The 21,019-nt window shown below is 34.8% G+C and overlaps 1 protein-coding gene across 8 annotated transcripts in view; it reads left to right on the plus strand.

Moving 5' to 3' along the window:
• LOC123523143 (putative oxidoreductase YteT) overlaps nt 1-20,146 on the plus strand; it is a 33,198-nt gene extending 13,052 nt beyond the window's left edge. For 7 of the 8 annotated variants that reach the window (XM_053549282.1, XM_053549285.1, XM_045300808.2 and 4 more), the window contains 11 exons: nt 1,282-1,366; nt 2,601-2,674; nt 3,830-3,889; nt 4,922-5,086; nt 5,456-5,641; nt 10,680-10,778; nt 11,564-11,692; nt 12,625-12,726; nt 13,880-13,949; nt 16,106-16,203; nt 16,789-20,146. In XM_053549282.1, the coding sequence (XP_053405257.1) occupies nt 1,282-1,366; nt 2,601-2,674; nt 3,830-3,889; nt 4,922-5,086; nt 5,456-5,641; nt 10,680-10,778; nt 11,564-11,692; nt 12,625-12,726; nt 13,880-13,949; nt 16,106-16,203; nt 16,789-16,920 (1,200 nt within the window). In that variant the 3' untranslated portion in view covers nt 16,921-20,146. Of the gene's footprint in view, nt 1-1,281; nt 1,367-2,600; nt 2,675-3,829; nt 3,890-4,921; nt 5,087-5,455; nt 5,642-7,141; nt 7,325-10,679; nt 10,779-11,563; nt 11,693-12,624; nt 12,727-13,879; nt 13,950-16,105; nt 16,204-16,788 lie in introns of all 8 variants that reach the window. The other variant, XM_053549286.1, reaches the window with a different exon arrangement.
• Nucleotides 20,147-21,019: the final 873 nt, after the last annotated feature.

Below are 21,019 nucleotides of genomic sequence, written 5' to 3' on the forward strand. Positions count from 1 at the left end.
GACATGCAGAGCGCATGTTTCGGATGGCTCACTACAAGGTCAAGATCACATTTAGTGGTCAAAGGTCATATGACTTTGTTTCGTATCCACGCTGTAACTCTTGAACTGCTTGAAGGATTTCGAAGAAACTTGGCACAAATGTTCACCACATTAAGACGATATGCAGAGCACAAGTTTCGGATGGCTCTCTTCAAGATCAAGGTCACACTTAGGGGTCCAAGATCATATGACTCTGTTTCATGTGTATATTGCGGTGCTCTTGTTTTTATTTGGCAGATCTCACTTTTTTTGTTCACTAACAATATTTTGTTTAATTACTTCCCTTTTATGTTACTATAAAAAGCTAATTTTGTAACATTTTTATTATTGGCCGTGGGGAAAAACTGAGACCACTTTTCTGTGGTACAACTTGGATGGTACCTCTGATATGTATGTGTACATTTACATATCTGTACCTGATAAGGATTTTTGCGGACTCAGATTTTTTTTAATTTCTTCCCATTGTTGTTTCTGTCCTAGGCTTTAACAGTCAAATTCTTTACATTTTGCTCCCATCCTCTGATAAAACCTTTCGGGCGTATATTGCCTCGCTTGGCGGAGCTCTTGTTAGAAACTTGTGTGAAACTCAGTCTCCCAATACCATAGACAGGGTAATTTTTGCGTCTGCTTTATTTAGTGATTTCATGGTTATCAGTCGCAGTTGTTGTGGTAAGAATTGGGTAAACATGAACGTTTTTGTCTGTGGCATTGATGCAGATTAATATACATTTTATCCATTTTCCACACAATACCTCATTTTTCATATTAAAATATTTAAATGGGGAGTTTATGTAATAGCTAGTCACATTCATTGTTTCATCATTATATATATTATTATTTTCATTTATGATATGTGTATTATTTGTCATTGTTAATGGGTGTACTGTTTTTTTTTCTCCATTTTTTGCACCATTCCTTTACTGTAACAGTCAAAAAATAAGATATCAGTTCAGAAGTGATATTTACTAATAACATTTGAAGTGTCCTGTTGCTCTGCTTCAACTTCTGTATTTTATTTGCAACTTTATAATACTATGAAATGATTGATATCTTGTGGGGGGCGAGTATTTTTGTGTGGTTGTTTAAATCCAGGAATATCAGTTCCAGTGAAGTACTATCCCCATGATTTTTTTTTTCAGAAATGGAAGAATTTTGGTGCCCACAAAATAAGATGATTATAACACAGTAGTTTTGTTAATGACATGGGTACATTCTCTTCTAAACATTTGTTTCCCATTTCAGGTTGTTGGTGTTTGTGAACCGAGAGATCACCATAGACAGCATGAAGTAAAACAGCACAATATTCCACCAGAAAATGTATTTAAAGGTCTGCTTTTCATGTAAAAATGCTGTTCTTTGGATGTCTCAGACATTTGTTAAATATTGGTCCAATTATAGGCTTCCCCTGGTTTTTCAAAGTTACAAGTGTGAATCATAAAACATAGGACGTCAATGTAATAGGATGTCAATGTAATGACATAACCTTGGAGTAAATCAGGTTCAAACACGTAGTGATATAGTACAGTTATTTACCTCTCTACCACAGATTCACTGCAAATCTAGTTAAGTTCTCTTGTAAAGCATTTTTGGCTGTACTTACATAATAAATACTCTAGTCTTGGACTTACAGGAAAAGGTCAGATGGAATGAAAGGCAAGGTGATATGGTTGCTAACTTTGAATCATTTTTTCTGCATAGCTGTTAGTTCATAACATTACGGTGTAGAATTATTTCATGTGAGGAAGGTGGATGATTCTACCCAGCTGCTCACAAGTGCATTATTAACTGTCCAGACGGGCAATTTGGAATTGTCCGCCATCAGAGCCAGAAGCGGGAATGTTGATATATGACCTATATAATTGTATCATTGCTGTGATACTTCTGCAATATTCTCCTGCTTCACTAAAATTTGTAACAAGTATATCTTTTCTGTTTAGTTTAAACATATTTTACTTCAACCATATGTGCATATTACATTCTACAATATCGATATTATACATGCTGAAAAAGGATAAGATCCAAAAGCTAGGCGTATAAAGGTCTTCTGTTTAGACATGATTTTCAGTCAGATCTGTAAGTTTGTTTAAGTTATGTATTCTGTACATTTCAGAGAATCTTAAAAATCAAATAAATGCTTTTTTGTCAAACAGTAGGATAGAAAAGATGTTTTTGTACATTTTAAAGAAGCAGATTGTCTAGTAACATGAATAGTTGATTTATTAAATCATCAATGTCTTTGCATTGTTTATTATCCGAATTACAATGGTTCATAGTTCAGATGTGCAGGAATTGAACCGGTTAAATATCCAAGCATTTGAATGATGACCTATGTAAAATCAGACAATAAACAAATAAATTTCTTGTACCGAAGTAGTAATGAAATGGATGTCACTATCATAATTAGCATCATAATGTTATATCAAGCAGCTGTGCATCAGCTGTTGTATATCGCAGATTTTACCACGGTTGTTTTCCTTCTTTGTTTAGTTTAACAATACTTAACCAGATCATTTTAGAATACAAGATATATGTGGTGGTGAATGTTGTTATTTCAATTTCAGACTGGAAAGAGGCTGCTGAACGTGAGAAGTTTGCAGACAGTGTGATCATTTGTACACCAGACAGGTTGCACAAGGTGAGTTATAGTTGGTAAAATTCGCTGTAATTTTGACATTGCTTCTGCATTTGCAACGATAAACCCTATACAACTCCATATAACATACGTGTTTACAATTCACGTATACTTGCATGGCTTCAACATCATGTAAAGGCAGAGCATTTAGGAGTCACACATGACTGACTTAAGGATTGTTTACATATTTCATGTAGTCTAATGAGACACGTGTATTTTACCATACGTTAACAATGAGATTCAATACTAAAACATTTATTTTGACAGACACTGTTAGTTGACCATTTAGTTGTTTCAGAGGTGTGTAGTTTGGAAAGTATGCAGTATTGGGCTTATATAACTACGGTAATTAAAAAGAGAAAAAAATTATAATATAAGACACAAATGGCAGTTTTAATGATTTGTATTTGGTGTGAAATAAATGGTTGTGTTTACAGTAAACTTGCCTTTATATTTCATACCCAAATACAATTTATTTCTCAACTATATTTTGTTGTACCACACTTCCTGGTTTTGTTGTGATAAGGACATGGAGAGTCATATTACAGAAGAATATATATTTAACAATACTTAGACTTGACTGTAATGATAATAAACATGATATTTTTCATAACAACCTTTAATATTTCTTAGGCCTTTCATTTCAGCCTGATATTACATGATTACATTTATGAAGAATGCAGTTTGCCAAATGTCAGTATGGGTCCATTGCCATAAATGTCTCAAATTATATATTTTAAATATTACCTACTTGGAAAATATTAAAACAAAATATCTACATTCAAAATGACATTTTAGCGGTGCTAAGAAAAAGGGTGCGTTATTTGGACCAGGCATTAAAATCCAATATCGCCAGGTCATTACAGACTGTCAACTGATGTGGATGCTGAAGAATAAATCATCGGCATGAATACCTGCATTCATAAAACACTAAGTGTTGTAAATCCTAGTTTTGCCATTCAAAACCCTGTACATAATTATAATGTGTGGCAAAGGGGAATAGTCATTGTCTGTGTATAGATTGTGATAATTGTCAAAAATAATAATATAATTGCATGTATAAATGATATGCCCTAGAAATCTTGTTTGCGGGTTTTAACATTTTACTTGTCTAGAAATTTGTTGTATTTATCTGTTTGCATGTTGTTATACTTTTAGGATCCTGCCATAGCATTTGCAAAGAAAGGTTACCATATTCTACTAGAAAAGCCAATGGCTGTAAGTATAATAAAATGTCCATCATTGTTTATTAACAAGAATGTGTTTCTCAATGTTCTGAGAGGGTTATCATCTAAACTTTCTTTAGACATTTAATTTCTAGTTACATTGGATCTATCAGATCCATAATAAGATTTTTATTTGAATAGCAGTTTCATTTTGCAAGATCTATTATGACATATAGGTTAAAATTTAAAAATGTCAATGGCCACGTTTTCTTTCCGTTTTTAAAAATAAAGCAAAATATTTTAGAAATTGTACACTTTTTTCCATGTACCGGTAAATATTTCTTTTCTTAAAATTAAGATATCCAAAAAGTTTTGTAACAGTTCATTAATTTTATAAATAATGTCAAAATTTGAATATTTTATAAAAAGATTGATGTAAAAAAAATGACAATAGAAAATACCCAGTCAAAATCTTCTTCGTTTTTGCTGATAAATTCTAAACAAATCAAGATATTTTGAAAATTTTAAAAGTTCCCATTACCATCCTCAGAGTCGTTTAGAGTGATGTACAATATCAATGGTTGTGTCACCATGCTAAATTACTACAATGAACTTGTCCATCTTTCAATTTGGACAGTACATTAACTGTTAAAAGGGCTGCTTACCAAAAGGATACAGACTGAATGGCGAACAGTGCAGATCATGATCAGCCTGCACGTCACCGGATGTTCAGGTTGATCACGATCTGCACTGGTCACCAAGGCAGAATCAATATTGTCCAGCATGATAAGGGTTAAAAGAGAACACAAGTAAAATGTTTTTACTAAAACCTTGTTATAGAAAAGGCGCATCAGACTGTTAGTGCTCCTTAAAGACATAATGTTGAAAGAAGGCTGATATGGCATAATTTGTAAACATAGCATAATTGTATTGTCACTTTCGTGTATCAAAGTTTCACAATTTTTAAACTAAAATAGCAATTAATATAAGATATGAATTAATAATGAAGCATCAGTGTTGTTTCGATAGATCTTTCCATTTTTATGATACAAAGTAAAGATAAATTCCTTGTTTTGTCTTCTAGGTAACAGAAGCAGATTGTAAAGAAATTGTTGCGACGGTGAAAGAAAATAACGTAATTCTGGCAGTATGTCATATCATGCGTTACAAGTCGTGGGTGAGAAAAGTGAAAGAAATCATAGACAGTGGCGTGATTGGAGACGTTGTTAATATAAACTTTACAGAACCGGTAGGTTTTTTTATCACATGTGACTTGTCAACATCCAATCTAAGTTTTGAAAATATCGCATTAAAGTAAATCCATTTTTACTTGGGAAGGAAGAGAAACGGTTGTGATTTAAACTACCTAGAACAGAATAAGTAACAGCTGAGACAAGACATAGAGGCAATAGAAGTCAATTTTAAGACCATTTCCAAAACTTTATAAGAGTCAAAGATTAGTGTGTTTGTGGACACATGTTTTCCTGCATAAAGAAAGTCAAAATCGTATATGGGGAATAATGAATTAAACAATCGATACAGGTCAGCAAGTTTAAATTTTCCATTTATAAGATACAGCATGTTTTTTACAAACTATGTGATATTTGATGACAAATAGGTGGGTTTTTGGCATTTTGCACACTCCTACGTTCGAGGTAACTGGCACGTAGAAGCAGATAGTTCTTTCTCGCTGCTGGCGAAGTGTTGCCATGACGTGGACCTGATCAGTTACTGGATGAGGGGGAAACCATGCCAACGTGTCTCCTCATTTGGAAACCTCAGTCATTTCCATAACGGAGATAAGGTAGAGCTATCAACAACTAGCAAATATAAAATGTAGCATGCATATAGAAAGAACAGGTAAAATAATTGAAAATACAAAGGTTCTGTTTTGATTAACTAAGTAACTTAACAGATTACTATTCATACTGGTACATGAAATAGTTGAAAAGTTTACAATATTGTAACAACCTTTAAATTTAAACATTTGTCAATCACAATAACTTTATTTTTGCTAATATTCGCGAGTTTCATCCATTGATAATCATTTTTCTTTTTTTCCAAAAAAGTGGTAAACTTACATCTCAGTATACAACATTTGTCTGGATCACTACATCATGAATTCAGTCTTTTAGCTATGTTCAGGTGAGTTATTGTGATCGCTTGATGTCCGACGTCCGAGGCTGTATTTTTCAAATGTTCTTCATGAAATTTTGTCAGAATGATTATCTTGATAAAATCTAGGCCAAGTTCGAAAATGTGTCATCTGGGGTCAAAAACTAGGTCACTAGGTCAAATCAAAGAAAAACCTTGTGTATGCAATAGAGGCTGTATTTTTCAATTGATCTTCATAAATTTTGGTAAGAATGATAACCTTGATGAAATCTAGGCCAAACTCGAAAATGGGTTATCTGGTGTCAAAAACAAGGTTCCTAGGTCAAATCAAAGAAAACCTTGTGTATGCGATAGAGTCTGTATTTTTCAACTGATATTCAGGAAATTTTGTAAGAATGACTACCTTGATAAAATCTAGACCAAGTTCTAAAATGGTTTATATGGGGTTCAAAACTAGGTCACTAGGTCAAATCAAATAAAAACATTGTTTATGCGATAGAGGCTGTATTTTTCAATTGATGTTCATGAATTTTAGTCAGAATGATTGCCTTAATGAAATCTAGGACAAGTTCGATTATGGGTCATCTGGGGTCAAAAACTAGGTCATTAGGACATATCAAAGAAAAACCTTTCGTATGCTAAATTAAATCTAGGTCATTTCAGAATATGGGTTATCTGTGGTCAAAAACTAGGTCACTAGGACAAAACAAAGAAGAACGTTTTGTATGTGATAGATGCTGTATTTTTCAATTGAGGTTCATGAAATTTGGTCAGAATGATTGCCTTGATCAATTCTAGGTCAAGTTCAAATGCAGGCTCAAAAACTAGGTCACTAGGTCAAATTGAAGAAAATATTTGTTTACACTTAAGAGACCATATTTTTAGTCCCATCTTAATAAAAATTGGTCAGAATATTTGTTTCAATGAATTCACTAGGTCAAACATGTTTACACTGTTATGGTATGTTTCTCCGGTGAGCGACCTAGGGCAATCTTGGCCCTTTTGTGTGAATAAATTAAAACTCTGCATATTTACGGAAAGGCACTAAATAAAGTTTGCTAATTTAGGTTTTACAAAATTTGTTAGGAATCATTGGTCACGTTACAGAACCTTTGTATAGTTCAGTTATTAAAACTGCTAGTAACACACTATATTGGTATAGTTCTGACGCATTAACATTCTTTGACAGGTCGGCTTTCAGCATTTTGCTCATTCTTTTGTACGTGGAAATTGGGGCAAAGAATCTACCTGCTCATTTTCACTTCTTACTAAATGTTGCCATGATGTTGACCTAATTTGCTACTGGATGCCCAAGAAGTCTGAAAAATTGTCCTCATTTGGAAACCTCAGTCATTTTCATAAAGCAGATCAGGTATCATAATGCTGCATGCCGGTGGTGCGTAAATCTTGACAGACAAACATCTGTGTTTATTACATACCTGTTTTATTTTTAACTCGGAACATATAAAAAATAATATTGATATTCTTCTGTATTGATGCTTAGAGTTCATATTTGATGTTTGATAATAATCATAATTGTGTTTTCGTGTTAAGAAGTTAATTAACTTGCTTATTTTCCATTTATTTGAATATCAGTCTCATCTTGCAAGATCAGGATATGAAAAGAAATACTTACCGGTACATTGGACAAAATCTTAATGTATTCTATAAAATCATTTAATTTCATGGGGCCCGGCATGAAATTTTGATGTTTTGGCAAAAACGACTCTTTCTTATGGATATGAATTCGTGAATTTCACTGTTTGAAGATGGGTGCTAATTTTACTTTTTATCCCCCGCCGATGAAATCGGGAGGGTGGTATTGAAATGGCGTTGTCCGTCCGTGCGTCCGTCCATCCGCAGCCATTTCTCAGTAACTAGCAGGTAGAATTTCATGAAACTTGAAATAAATATGAACCAACATACTGCGATGATGCTCGTCAAGTTTTTTTTGGATTGGTCAATTTCCCTTAGAGTTATTATGTCTCCCACCACACAATGGTGTGGGAGACATATTGATTTACTCCAGTCTGTATGTGTGTCTGTCTGTGTTTTCCCTTAGAGTTAGTATGTCTCCCACCACACAGTGTAGTGGGAGACATATTGATTTTATCCAGTCTGTGTGTCTGTCTGTGTGTCTGTCTGTCTGTCACAAAGCTTGTCCGCACTCTAAGTCGAACATTTCTCATCCGATCTTCACCAAACTTGAACAAAATGTGTTTGACCATAAGACCTCGGCCAAGTTCGATAACTATCCAAATCCGCCCAGGCACTCTCGAATTATGACCCTTGAATTACTGATTTGATCCATTCGTCTAGACCATCCAGAGAAACTAGTCATTTTTCATTGGGCAGCACTGTCACAAAGCTTGTCCGCACTGTAAGTCGAACATTTCTCATCGGATCTTCACCAAACTTAAATAAAATGTGTTTGATCATAAGACCTCGGCCAAGTTCGATAACTAGCCAAATTTGCTTAGGCACTTTTGAATTATGGCCCTTGAATTACTGATTGGATCCAACATACTTTGATGATGCCCGTTATATTTTTTATTAATTTGTCAATTTTCCTTAGAGTTATTGTCCTTTAATTGTTTGAAAATCCACATATTTGTACATAACGAAGCAACCAATTGGTAAAATTTCTTTAAACTTCTTTCATTTTTTCCAGGAAGAACATTTATTATAAACATGTGAAGTTGTGTACCCACACCTGGTGACCACCTTACCTTGGCCACACGCCCTCCCCCTCCCGCCCAAAAAGAAACAAAATTTTCACTCCTTTTTTAATTTTTTTTCACCCAGTCATGCCCACCTACCCGATCATGTATCCCCCACCCCCACCAATTTTTTTTCATTTTTTATATTTCCATCACAATATGTGATTTTTGGTTGTTCCCTCGCCCGGTCATCTCCACTGCCCCCCCCAGCCCCCCCCCCCCCCCCCCCCCCCCCCCACCCCAAGAAAAAAAGAAAAAACATTCATTTTCTGTTAAATTGATTTTGACTAATGAAATTATTCGCTTCTTACTAACATCCTTAACTTTTTGCCAGATATATTTTTTTGCCATTCCTCACCACAAACCCTTTCGGCGGGAGATACCAATTCATCGAATTTGCTTGTTGGGATTTAATTTTATGGATATGTGCAACCATACGTTTCTACAAAAATAAGAATATTAATGATTTCACGGCACTGATTATCAGAATGGGTATGTAATAAAAAGGTTATTGCATTGAGAAATATTCACTAGTTCTTCTAGAGTAATGTTTCTCTATTATAGTCACACAGGATCTCTGCTTTAATACTTTTGTATATACATTGTACCTAGATACAAAATTAATGACCCATAGTTATTTTATTCTCCTCTACCTCTCTACCCCCTTACCCTCCCAAAATTTATAGGTCTAGTATTTTTAGACTGAAATTTACTGATTTTGATTTTGAAATTTGATATTACCAGTTTGCTCTGTGTTTTTCGAGAATTGATTTTGAGAATATTGTTTGAAACTGATAACAAGAGAATTTCAGAAATAGATACAGATCTGCTTTAGAGAAAAAATTATGGTGACTTTTACCCTGAAACTTGATGAGTACATGCCGATAGGGAGTTCTTCATGGAGGATTGACACAACGCTTCTACCGCACAACTGGGGAAAAGTTAAGGGCATACTTCTATTTGTTTGAGCCCTGCAGGGACCATCATGTAAGAAAGTCATCTGGATGGTTTGCCAGAGGTCAGTGGTTCTGCTCGGTGTCTGTCTGTACCTGAGATAATGTCTCTAGGTGCTTCTCTACCATTGAAAAGCTTGAAATTCACCATATCTTCTGAACTGTGATGGTCTGATTCTTGACTGAAACCCCAGCAAAAATGGGCCCACGTGTTACACATACAGTCTTCTGGCATTGCAGTCTGGCTACCAAATAGATAATCTTTTTAAATGTTTTTAATCATTTCTCTTATATATTCTAACCAATCCTTAGTGGCTCTGATTATCTCCAGTGTTTTGAGAAGAAAAGGGACTTAATTATACAAAATTTGAATAGCCTCAGGAGTTATCTCCTGTGAACAAAACACAGGGTCTGAACACAGACTACTGGCATTGCAAAACATACTTTTTCTGTTTAGACATCATATCCATTTTCACCATCTAGCTGAGAATAATTTATAAAAGGTTAATTAATCCATGAACAATGTCTAAGGTTTTAGAACGGATATAACAGGGTTAAGGTTGAACATGATATGTTAAGCATCACAAATATAAAAACTACAGTGAAACCTGTTTTAAGAAAGAGCAAAAAAGTGGTCTCATAAGACAGGCGGTTTTTTAATACAGGTTCAAATTATATGAAATGCACTATAGAGGGACTTAAAACTAATGGTCTTATAACACAGGTTTTAGCTTAATACAGGTGGTCTCTTAAGCAGGTTTGACTGTATTTGATAGATGGCAACATTGTCAAAACATCAGTGTTTAAATCCATTTAAAGGTAAACGTATTATTTGAATCATTCGAAAATGAAATCCAGTTATTGAAATTTATTTGAAGATGAACTTTTATTATTGAAATTAGTTTAAAATGGAATTTTACCAGTATTTTTTTTTTTCAATTTAGAGAGAAAATGATAGTATTTAAATCAGTTTAAATAAATGTATAAAACATTATTATTTAGATTAAAGAAAAGATGAAATGTTAATATATCAATCAATGTTTTAACATTTCAGCCAGAAGGAGCTGCAGACAGGTGCTTGGATTGTCCAGCTAGTATAGAAAACAATTGTCCATATTCCGCAAAGAAAATCTATCTGGATAGAGTAAAACGGGTGTGTATAACAAGTTCTTGCTTATCTCTAAGTCTTAATTATTTTAACACTTTGAACTGTGGAGCCCATGTGACTAGCCGCTTATGGAGCACTTTGATTCAGCTGTTGAGCCCATGTGACATTTGTGAACGGGGTTGATTTTAAATCAATAGCCCTTCATCTCTGGGTTAGGAGCTGTGCTACGGTTGTCATGTGAGGAAAGGAAGTCATCCTTTAGGTATGCAAAAGGTTGGTTTTACTCAGGTGCCTGCTCTTGCCTGAAATACTGCTTCATGGAATATCCCGGGGTTTTCCTCTATCATCAAAAGCTACAAGGCCATGAAATAACATGATCTGTAATCATGCAACCGAGTAAAGCATCAGACAGGTAAATTCAGCTTGCTGTTTATTGGCAAGGATGTAAATTGACTTAGATGTAAATTTATGTCCTTGATATTTTTATAGGGATTGATGACACTGAGGACAGAAAAATATACCCAGTCTAGAATTGTAAAATTAGATCATTACAATAAAATAGTCATGGAAATGGTTGTTCAAAATTACATTTTGTCGCAGTAATTTATTATTATTATATGCCAAACAGTACATAGATAAATATTATAGCTCAGACTATTTTCTGATGTTTTCAGCTTGCAAAAAGAAGAAATCAAATTCTTAAGCGGCACATATGATATCCAGGCTATGATATGAGGTGAAGAAAACAATCTTTATGTATTACTTATAAATATTACCTTAATAGATTTTATGCAGCTTTAGTGTTTTATCGTTTTCATGTATATTCACAGGGACATAGGGGTTGGCCTACGAGCGTTTTTTGTGATATAGTTGATATAGAAAACGTTACAGATGCTCTCAGGAAAGGTCCGTACGGCAAATGTGTTTATGATACAGACAATGATGTTATGTCACACCAGGTAACTCTGTCATTGCATACTGTATGAATAAGTGAATATTTTTTGTGTCATAAGTTCATTTGAAAATCCAACAATACATCTTTAGTGTATAAATTGCTTCTGCCACACGTCTACAGCAAAGTTAGTGTCAAAATGCTTCTACTGCATATCTACAACAAAGCCAATGGCACAATGCTTCGACTGCATATCTACAACAAAACTAATGGCATAGTTCATAGTCCTACTACCGCATATGTATGGCAAAGCTATTGGTACAGTGCTTCTATGGCAAAGCTAATGGCATAGTGCTACTACCGCATCTGTATGGCAAAGCTATTGGCACATAGCTACTATGGCAAAGCTAATGGCATAGTGCTACTACCGCATCTGTATGGCGGAACTTTAGGCACATCGCTTCTATGGCAAAGCTAATGGAATAGTGCTACTACCGCATCTGTATGGTAAAGTTTTTGTCACAGTGCTTCTATGGCAAAGCTAATGATATAGTGCTACTACCGCATCTGTATGGCAAAGCTATTGGGATAGTGATTCTATGGCAAAGTTAACGGCACAGTGTTTCTGTGGAAAGCTGTTGGCACAGTGCTTCTATTGCAAAGCTAATGGCACAGTGATTCTATGGCAAAGCTAACGGCAAAGTGCTTCTGTGGAAAGCTAACGGCACAGTGATTCTGTTGCAAAGCAAACGGCACAGTGATTCTATGGCAAAGCTAACGGCACAGTGTTTCTGTCGAAAGCTGATGGCACAGTGCTTCTGCAGAAAGCTAATGGCACAGTGCTTCTATGGCAACGTTTGTCATCTTTTAAACTCTGTTTCAAAAGAGTGAAGCGCAGTTAACTCAAGTTGATATATTTGATTGTTGTTGTGTCACATTGTTGATAATACTTGTGTGGCAAGTGTCCCAATTAGCTACTTATATCATTTTTCCCTTCAGGTAGTGAATATGCAGTTTGAGGGAGGAGCTACAACTACACTTCAAATGGTTGCATTTACAAAGAAACTTTGTGCAAGAGAAGTTAAGATATATGGGACCAAGGTATAAAATATTTTACTGCTTTTTTAATTTACAAATAGTCGTTTTAGAAGACAAGCTGTTAGATGTACATAAAGTTATCAAGTAATTTGTCACTTCAGCACAAAATGTCCATAACTGTTCTTTTATCTGACCTGTCACAACAGGTTGCAACTTTATTTTGGTGTATTACTTAGAAACAATTTTCCACTTTTTGAGCTGAAGTAACAAAATATTTGTCTGTCTGTCCGTCCATACATCATATTTCGTGTCCAGAGCATAACTTGATATCTATCCAAGGTATTGACTAAAATCTTGATGTATAGGTAGTTGGTGATAAGGTGATACGTAGAGCGCATGAATGTGGTTGGCAAGTCAATGGTGTCAGTGGTCAAAATCACAAATATAGGTCAAAGGTTATATTTGTGTGTCATAATTGTTTCTGAGCAAAACTTAATATCCATTCAAGATATAAGGTTTAGACTTTGCATATAAGAAAATGGCGATGAGATGATGTGCATGTTAGCTCGTCAAATTTCAAGATTATATATTAAGTCCAAGGGTCAAATCTGTTCCATATTTTGTGTCCAGAGCACATTTTTTTCGAGGTATTGACTTCAAACTCACAGTGCATATAAGTAGATCTTGATGAGTCCACATGTAGAGCCTATGAACAAGGCCAGTAGATCAAAGGTCAAGGTCACAGCAAGGTCAGATCTGCCATCACATTTTCATGTTCAGAACATAACTTAATAAGCATTCAAGGTAACTAATTAACATCACACTTGGCACATATGTTAGGTGGTGGTAAGACAACATGCAGAGCACATCATTAGTCCTCCACCTTTGATTCATATGGGGAAGTTGCCAGTTACTTGCGGAGAACAGGTTTGTACTGGTGCAGAATCCAGGAACACTGGTTAGGTTAACTGCCCGCCGTTACATGACTGAAATACTGTTGAGAAACGGCGTTAAACCCAAAAAAACATGGACTGGGTTGGTAGATCAAAGGTCAAGAAGTTCTCAAATTTTACTTCCTCCGTCTCTGTTCTTAAACTTTTGGCAGCATTTTCCTATTTTGTTTTTTCTTTAATTTGCACAATATCTTTAGCTTTGATTCAAATATTTTATCTTTGATTTGCATGTATTATCTTCAATTTGCATATTTTGTCTTCAGGGTGAAGTTACTGTAAATGATAGAGAGCATCCTCTAATCAAGGTGTTTAACTTTTTGACACACAGAACAGGTATGTTTTTGTATTTTATGCCCCTCTTCGAAGGAAGATGTCGCTCGGTCTGTCGGTCGGTCTGTCGGTCCATAGACCAATGAGAGAACGCTTGGACCTAGGATCAGAAAGTTGATAGGGAGGTTGGTCATCATTATCAGCAGTGACCCCTATTGATTTTGAGATCAATAGGTCAAAGGTCAAAGTCACAGTGACCCTGAACAGTTAAACCGTTACCAGACAATAACTTGAGAACGTTTGGGCCTAGGATTACAAAACTTGATAGGGAGATTAATCATGACCAGCAGATCGAATGTCCAGTGCACCATGACCAAATAATTTCTGTTCCCTGTGCAGTTACTAAATGCAACATAAGGGCATTTTGTGTTCTACAAGCTCTTTTTATGAAAATTCCATAATTATATAATATAAAATATTTATATCATTTATGGTCTAGTAACAAATTTGACAACTTTGTTGCAAAGGGGTTCAGGCTGACAACTTTGAATCATTGCAGATTACCTCTCCACTTCAGATAAAGCATTATTTCCTGCAATGAAGCAATTCAACTGTCTTTGGAAATACAATGTTTGCCTTTGCCTTAAATAATGCCTAGTTGGGTACCTAGGATTTATGTCTACCATAGAAAAGTGGAATGTCACCATAAGATCTTAACTTTGTCAGTCTGACTTGAAACCAAGGAACAGTGGCAAACTGATGAAAAATAGTTGCATTTTGTTTTTTAAAATTTGAAGTCAGACTGGCACGATTTTAGGCAATATGTTTTCCTACCTTTTCTTACAGAAGACCCTAGGTGAACATCTGGGCATTATTTTAGGCACTTTCTGGCATCTCGGTAGAACCACAGACCTTCCAAAACCCAGCTGGATGGCTAAACTTATACAACAAACCATTGAATGCTCTAATTGCACTCAAATGTTACAGGGTTTGAAGTAACCCAAACAGACAGTATATAGAAAATGGCTATGGTCTACATGAATTGCTCAAATTAGCCCTTAGGCTGGTGTACAAGTCATCATTTCACACCTTAAATGCGACTGATTTGACGAGCAGTATACATACTGAAACACATTGTCAGTAAAAATATCTTCACTCATAAAGAATTGCTCTGTGTTATTCCTAAAAACAAGAAGGGCTATTGCACACGCACTGGCTGGTCTGATAAATTGATAAATGTCTGCGTTTGCCACGTTTTTTTTTATAAAGTCCTCAGTCTGTTTTCTTCATTTGAAACTTGTTTGATTTTCTGGTAGTGTACTTAGCGACAATGTGTATGTATTAGTGTGACAAGATGTGTGTTTTTAGAGTTTTGCCTGTTCTTAAACTTGGCAACTTTGGTTAATATTCTTCAAAGAGTACAATATCAGAAGTCTATGAAAAGTTGATAAATGTAATACAAAGATGGACAGAAAATCATCCCAAATATGAACCAAGCAACTTAAGAAGAAATATTGTTGATACTCATAAAGAAGTTGGTGTGGGCATCTCGAGAACACAGGAATATGAAGGTGCTTTTAACAGTTGCAGATGCTACATTAAAACTTCACACCTATCTTTGTAGTAATAACACAGAGTTATGGTATCCAGATACACAAAATTTGCCATTTCTTGTACTTAGAAAGCCTAGGCTGAAGTTTTGCATTCAAATTGCTCTCTCTAGTGTCAGTACATATACTAAATTGAAATTTGTACAAGATTTTTAGGCGGATAAAGTAGGGTGAAATGTGCTTGTTCCATATTTTCTTAATTGTATTTTGGCAAAATTACGCCCCATTTTGGACTTTTGGAAAAGGCAGGTTAAATTTGGGATGGAAATTACTGTCTCCAAAAACTAATGAGGATACTAGATTGAAACTTCACACAGATGTTAGACACTATTGAACAAGGTCGCAGCACCATGTTTCATGCATGAATTTGGAAAGTATACCAATTTTTAGGAGAAAATCCTTATTCCTTGGAAGTTTTCGAAAGCCGAGTGAACAGTCTTGAGATATTTTCAGATCCATCCGTTTGTAATGGTTCTGATCCCTTAATGAATTATTACACTTATCCAGGGACTTTGATCAATCAAAGTGATCTTGGTCTCTTGAAACGAACCAATCGAAGTACTTGACTTAACACGTAACATTGAAAAATTATGCGTCTTTGTATTATAGACAGTTTCGATCCTGAAGATGAAATGGCACCACGTGCTCTGATGGGACACGGAGGCGCTGATTATCAAGTAATCAAAGCGTTTGTTACCGCCCTTCACGTAAGACCATACTTAACCTTCTTTTATGAGAAATTCTAAAATTCAGTTGGCTCTCTGTTGCAATTTCAGATGGTACGTTTCACGACAAATCCTTCATATGCCTGCCCTGCCTTATGCTTTTCTTCTCCCAGTGCTCCTCTTCCAACTACAGCTGATATTTTTACATGCCAAACTTCCCACGCCAAGCTTATGGGCTATGTTAACATAAAAATAAATGTGTTTTGGTATATGTGTGAGCAAGCTTACATTTTTTCTGTATTGGATTATTTTTGCCTCGGTACCTTACAGAATGATAAGAAATTATTGTCGATGTCACTGAATATAAGAAACTAGAAAGGAAAACTTGCCCATACACATTCATGTAAGAAATTTACCCATCTGGCTAACTTCACAATTGTCACAACCAACTCTTCTTATGCCCATCCTGTTTGTCACTTTATTTACCGCTCCTGTCAGTTTCCATTGCAAGACATACCATCTTGAAGTTGGCCATAGAAAATTTTAAATCTTGGTATTTAATTTTTATTAATACATATGAAGGTTATGAATAGCAATTATGAATAAAATCAAATTTTTCTTTTGTAGAATCAAGACTCCAAAGTTATCGAGACAGGACCAGATGACACACTTGCTAGTCATATAGTGTGCTTTGCTGCAGAAAGGGCCCGGAAAGAAAATAGAGTGCTCAATCGGAATAGCCATGGAGAGTTTGAATGACTCCACTGCCTTGATGAAATAAAAAAAAACGATTTATTTTCAGAAAGTATAGATCTGTTTGAAACATTTCTGTAGATTATCAATGTGTGCCAGGGATCTATCTGTTCTAAGAGGAATCTAAAACAATCAATGAATGGTCCTATGTGTTGACATCAGCTCTACATTTAGCCAAGTGACTAGAACATCGGAATTGTCTGCAAACAGTATTTTCAGAGACATGACCTTTTCCAAGAAACTTGAAGGTCTGTGTCCATCACTGAACAGGAAATGCATGGATAAGTAAAACAGTTTCTTGAAAATAACACGTGTCTGAAATTTGGTCGCGAAGGTGTTTGAATTCTCATTTGTTAGTTTATATATATCATGTATCAGTATGAATTGAGGACCAGAATTGTCTATATTGTAGAAAAAGAGCAGTTTTCAGACTGCTGTTTTCTTGATATTTTATACATATTTTGCAAAATCGTTTTTCAGTTTATGTACTTGTAAGACTGCCTTAAACAAACATTGAAGAAATAGAGAAATCAGTGTTCAGATTCTGTTTGAGTCTTTGGTGAATGCATGCCCAGTATTTCAGACAAAGTATATTGTAAAGACAGATGTACAAAAATGTTCAGAAATTCAGAGGTTACTTTGTACAGTGTACATGGCTTAAGCATTTGACTGGTTGTTTCCTAACAATACCTTGCAAATAATGACCAATGGTAATGTACTCTCCCTAATACGCAACTTTAAATTCTTCAGACCATACTTAACAATTTAACTTTGAAATTTCATCATCATGTTTATGTTACCAGATGTAGTCCATGGTTTGAGTCTTTTGTGAAAGAATGACGAATGTTTCATACAAAGTATACTGTAAGGACATATACAAAAGTGTTCAGAAATTCAGAGCTTACTTTGTATCTTGGGGACCAATCGATTACAGGTTTGTTATCCGCTGGTGAGGGTTTTGCTTACTATTAGCTTCATCATTGGAATGTGGCTATTTATTTTTGGTATTTGTCATCGTTTTCATACACCAAGTTTATTCAGTTTCATTTGCCATAGGCTTAAAACAGATTACTGTAAAAGTACCAAGTTGGGTCAAAATTTTGCGAATTTGAAATTTTGCGTATGTTCGGGAGGTTTCATATTCGCGAAATTGTTAAAATGGTTTCCTACTTTAAGTTGAATTATACTTAGTCTAATGGTCAATATTTACGCGAGGATTATTTTTCACGAGATGTAGGTCCTCGCAATTATAGCAAATATTAAACCCTCGCTAAAATTATTGCTTTTACAGTAACCCTGCCACTTAAGCCCAGTTTATTTCCTGATGAATTGATCGTTTTAATCGAGGTTTAACGCTTTTGATATATTTCCTCAAACGGTACTGTGTGGTTTCTTAGTTGTTAACTGTTTGTGATAACATTTGTATATTGTAATAAACTATTTTTGTATGTTTTTTAATGTTTCATGGTTGATTAAAATGCATTATTATATAAAGTATAAATAAAACATGATTTTTAATTGTAACGAATGTTGTTTGAGTTAGCAGTATACCATAGGATATTTAACAGTTTTAATTCTCCGACCATTAGTGAAATCGAGAGGAGAGAGGAACAATATATTTTCCGACCGCCTATCTATCTAATACTCCGCCCCAGTCTGTCTTGAGATATTTTAATTAAATTTGGTATGCTGGTAAAGGATCGTAAGGAGATTTTGAATGTCTGTGTATGTTGTTATGTCAGTACGAATGTGGTTGATATGGCAGCCTGGTGTTAATGAAAATATAATAAAAATACTAGTAGATCATTTGATGTAAAAAATATGTGTTCAAATCTTTGAGTTTCATCATGAAGCGTACATAATATAGATGGTTATTTTTAGCTCACCTGAGCAATGCTCATGGTGAGCTATTGTGATCAAGCTGTGTCCGTCGTGCGTCAGTGCATGCGTGCGTCTTCGTCCGTCGTCAACAATTGTGCTTAAAAGACATCTCCTCCATAACCACTGGATTTTGATGAAACTTGACATGGATGGTCTTCTACCAAAGTTTTTCAAATGGTTCCGTTTGGTTGCACATAGGAGCCACCAGAGCTAAAAGTAGAAAAGTCTTCAAACGACATCTCCTAAACCGATGGTCCGATTTTGAAATAATTTCACACAAATAGTCCTTATGTCACCCTCTACAAAGAATGTTCAAATTTTATTGATTCGTAAAAAAGCATGGCCACCAAAGGGCGTGGTCACTTTTCCCTATATGCATATATTGTGGAAACTTTAAAAATCTTCTTGTGTGAAACTGCTAGCCTGATTTTAGAATAGTTTTACACAAATAGTCTTTGTGTGACCCTCTACCAAGATTGTTCAAATTATGTTGATTCATCAAAAAAACATGACCGCCAGAGGGCGTGGTCACTTTTCCCTATATGTATATAGTGGAAACTTTAAAAATCTTCTTGTGTGAAACTAATGGCCCGATTTAAAGGCCTAGATTCACTACTATATAAGTGTCCCCCCCCCCAAATCCAATATACAACTCCCATCTTATCTGCTGCTTATCAGCGATTATGTAACCGTAACTGATTAGAGGGCAATTAGCACAGCAGGGACCCCAACTAGACCATGAAGATGTGTGCAGTGGAGTTGAAAGAAATTAATTTTTCTTCAGTGAATGTGGAATGATAATAATATTAATTATTATTTTGATATTATATAGATGATAATAAGTATTACTTTAATGTTATAACAATGATGATAATAATAATAAAAATAATCATAATAATATTTATAATTATTATTGTTATTATTATTATTATTATTATTATTATTATATTACATAAAGGATGATTAAAGATACAGTAATAATATTGAAAATAATAATGATAATAAAACACAAGTATAGTGAAAACTTCAGGAGTTCTTTGTGCTGACAAACAATATTTTTCTAACTGGAAACTGGGTTTCTTGTATTCATGTAATCAACATTATTTGAACTTAAAATTATTGTGTTCCATCTATACTGAATTTTCATTTTCAGTATGTTGCCAAAAGTGACTTTTTTTCATGCTATGCTTTGTAACTTTGAAATGCACATACTGTTTTCAATTTTTAGACAAATGTTATTTACAGTATTCTGCAAGCTTTAGATGAGTGACAGTCACAATTTTCTGAAATATCACAATTCTCCAGACAGACTTTGAAAAAATAAAAACTTGCATATTTCTTTAAGTAAGTTTATCATTATTTTATTACTGTGAAAATAAGTTTCTGATTATCTTATTATTGTGTTTGATCAACAAATATTTTTCTTTACACAGAAATGCCAAAAAAACCCAACAAACTAGTATAACTTTAAAAGTTATCAATTATATATCAATTGAAGATAAATTACATTGTTTCCCCTTCTCACTAATTGATACACTTGTAAGGTAGACTGACTCTCCAATAAACATTGACCCTTGTTAATTGGAACCATACTGTGATGGTCATTAGCCCCCAACTGTGCTGGTGAAGACAGAAATCCCTTGGCCCACTGCCAAAATCTAGGCCTTTAAGAATAATTTTACACAAATGGTCCTTGTGTGAACCTCTACCAAGATAGAGTATTCAAATTATTTTGATTTGTCAAAAAAATATGGCCGCCAGATGGCGTGGTCATTTTTCCCTATATGTATATAGGAGAAATTTTAAAAGTCTTCTTGTTTGAAACTGCTGGCCCGATTTTAGAATAATTTTACACAAATAGTCCTAATGTCACCCTCTACCAAGATTGTTCAAATTATTTTGATTCGTCAAAAAACATGGCCGCCAGATGGCGTGGTATAGCCTTGTGTAACCCTTTACCAAGGTTGTTCAAATTATTTTGTTAATGTCAAAAAACATGGCCGCCAGTGGACGTGGTCACTTTTTCCTATATGTATATATATGTAAAATATCTTCATGTGTAAAACTGCTAGCCCGATTTTAAACTCATTGTACACAAATGGTTCTTATGTGACCCTCTGCCAAGATTATTCAAATTATTTCGATTCGTCAAAAAAACATGGCTGCCAGGGGACGTGGTGACTTTTCCCTTTATGTATACCATACTTGTCCAACTTATTGCCCG

This window comes from Mercenaria mercenaria, chromosome 8, assembly GCF_021730395.1.
Source record: "Mercenaria mercenaria strain notata chromosome 8, MADL_Memer_1, whole genome shotgun sequence".
NCBI classification, from domain to species: domain Eukaryota; kingdom Metazoa; phylum Mollusca; class Bivalvia; order Venerida; family Veneridae; genus Mercenaria; species Mercenaria mercenaria.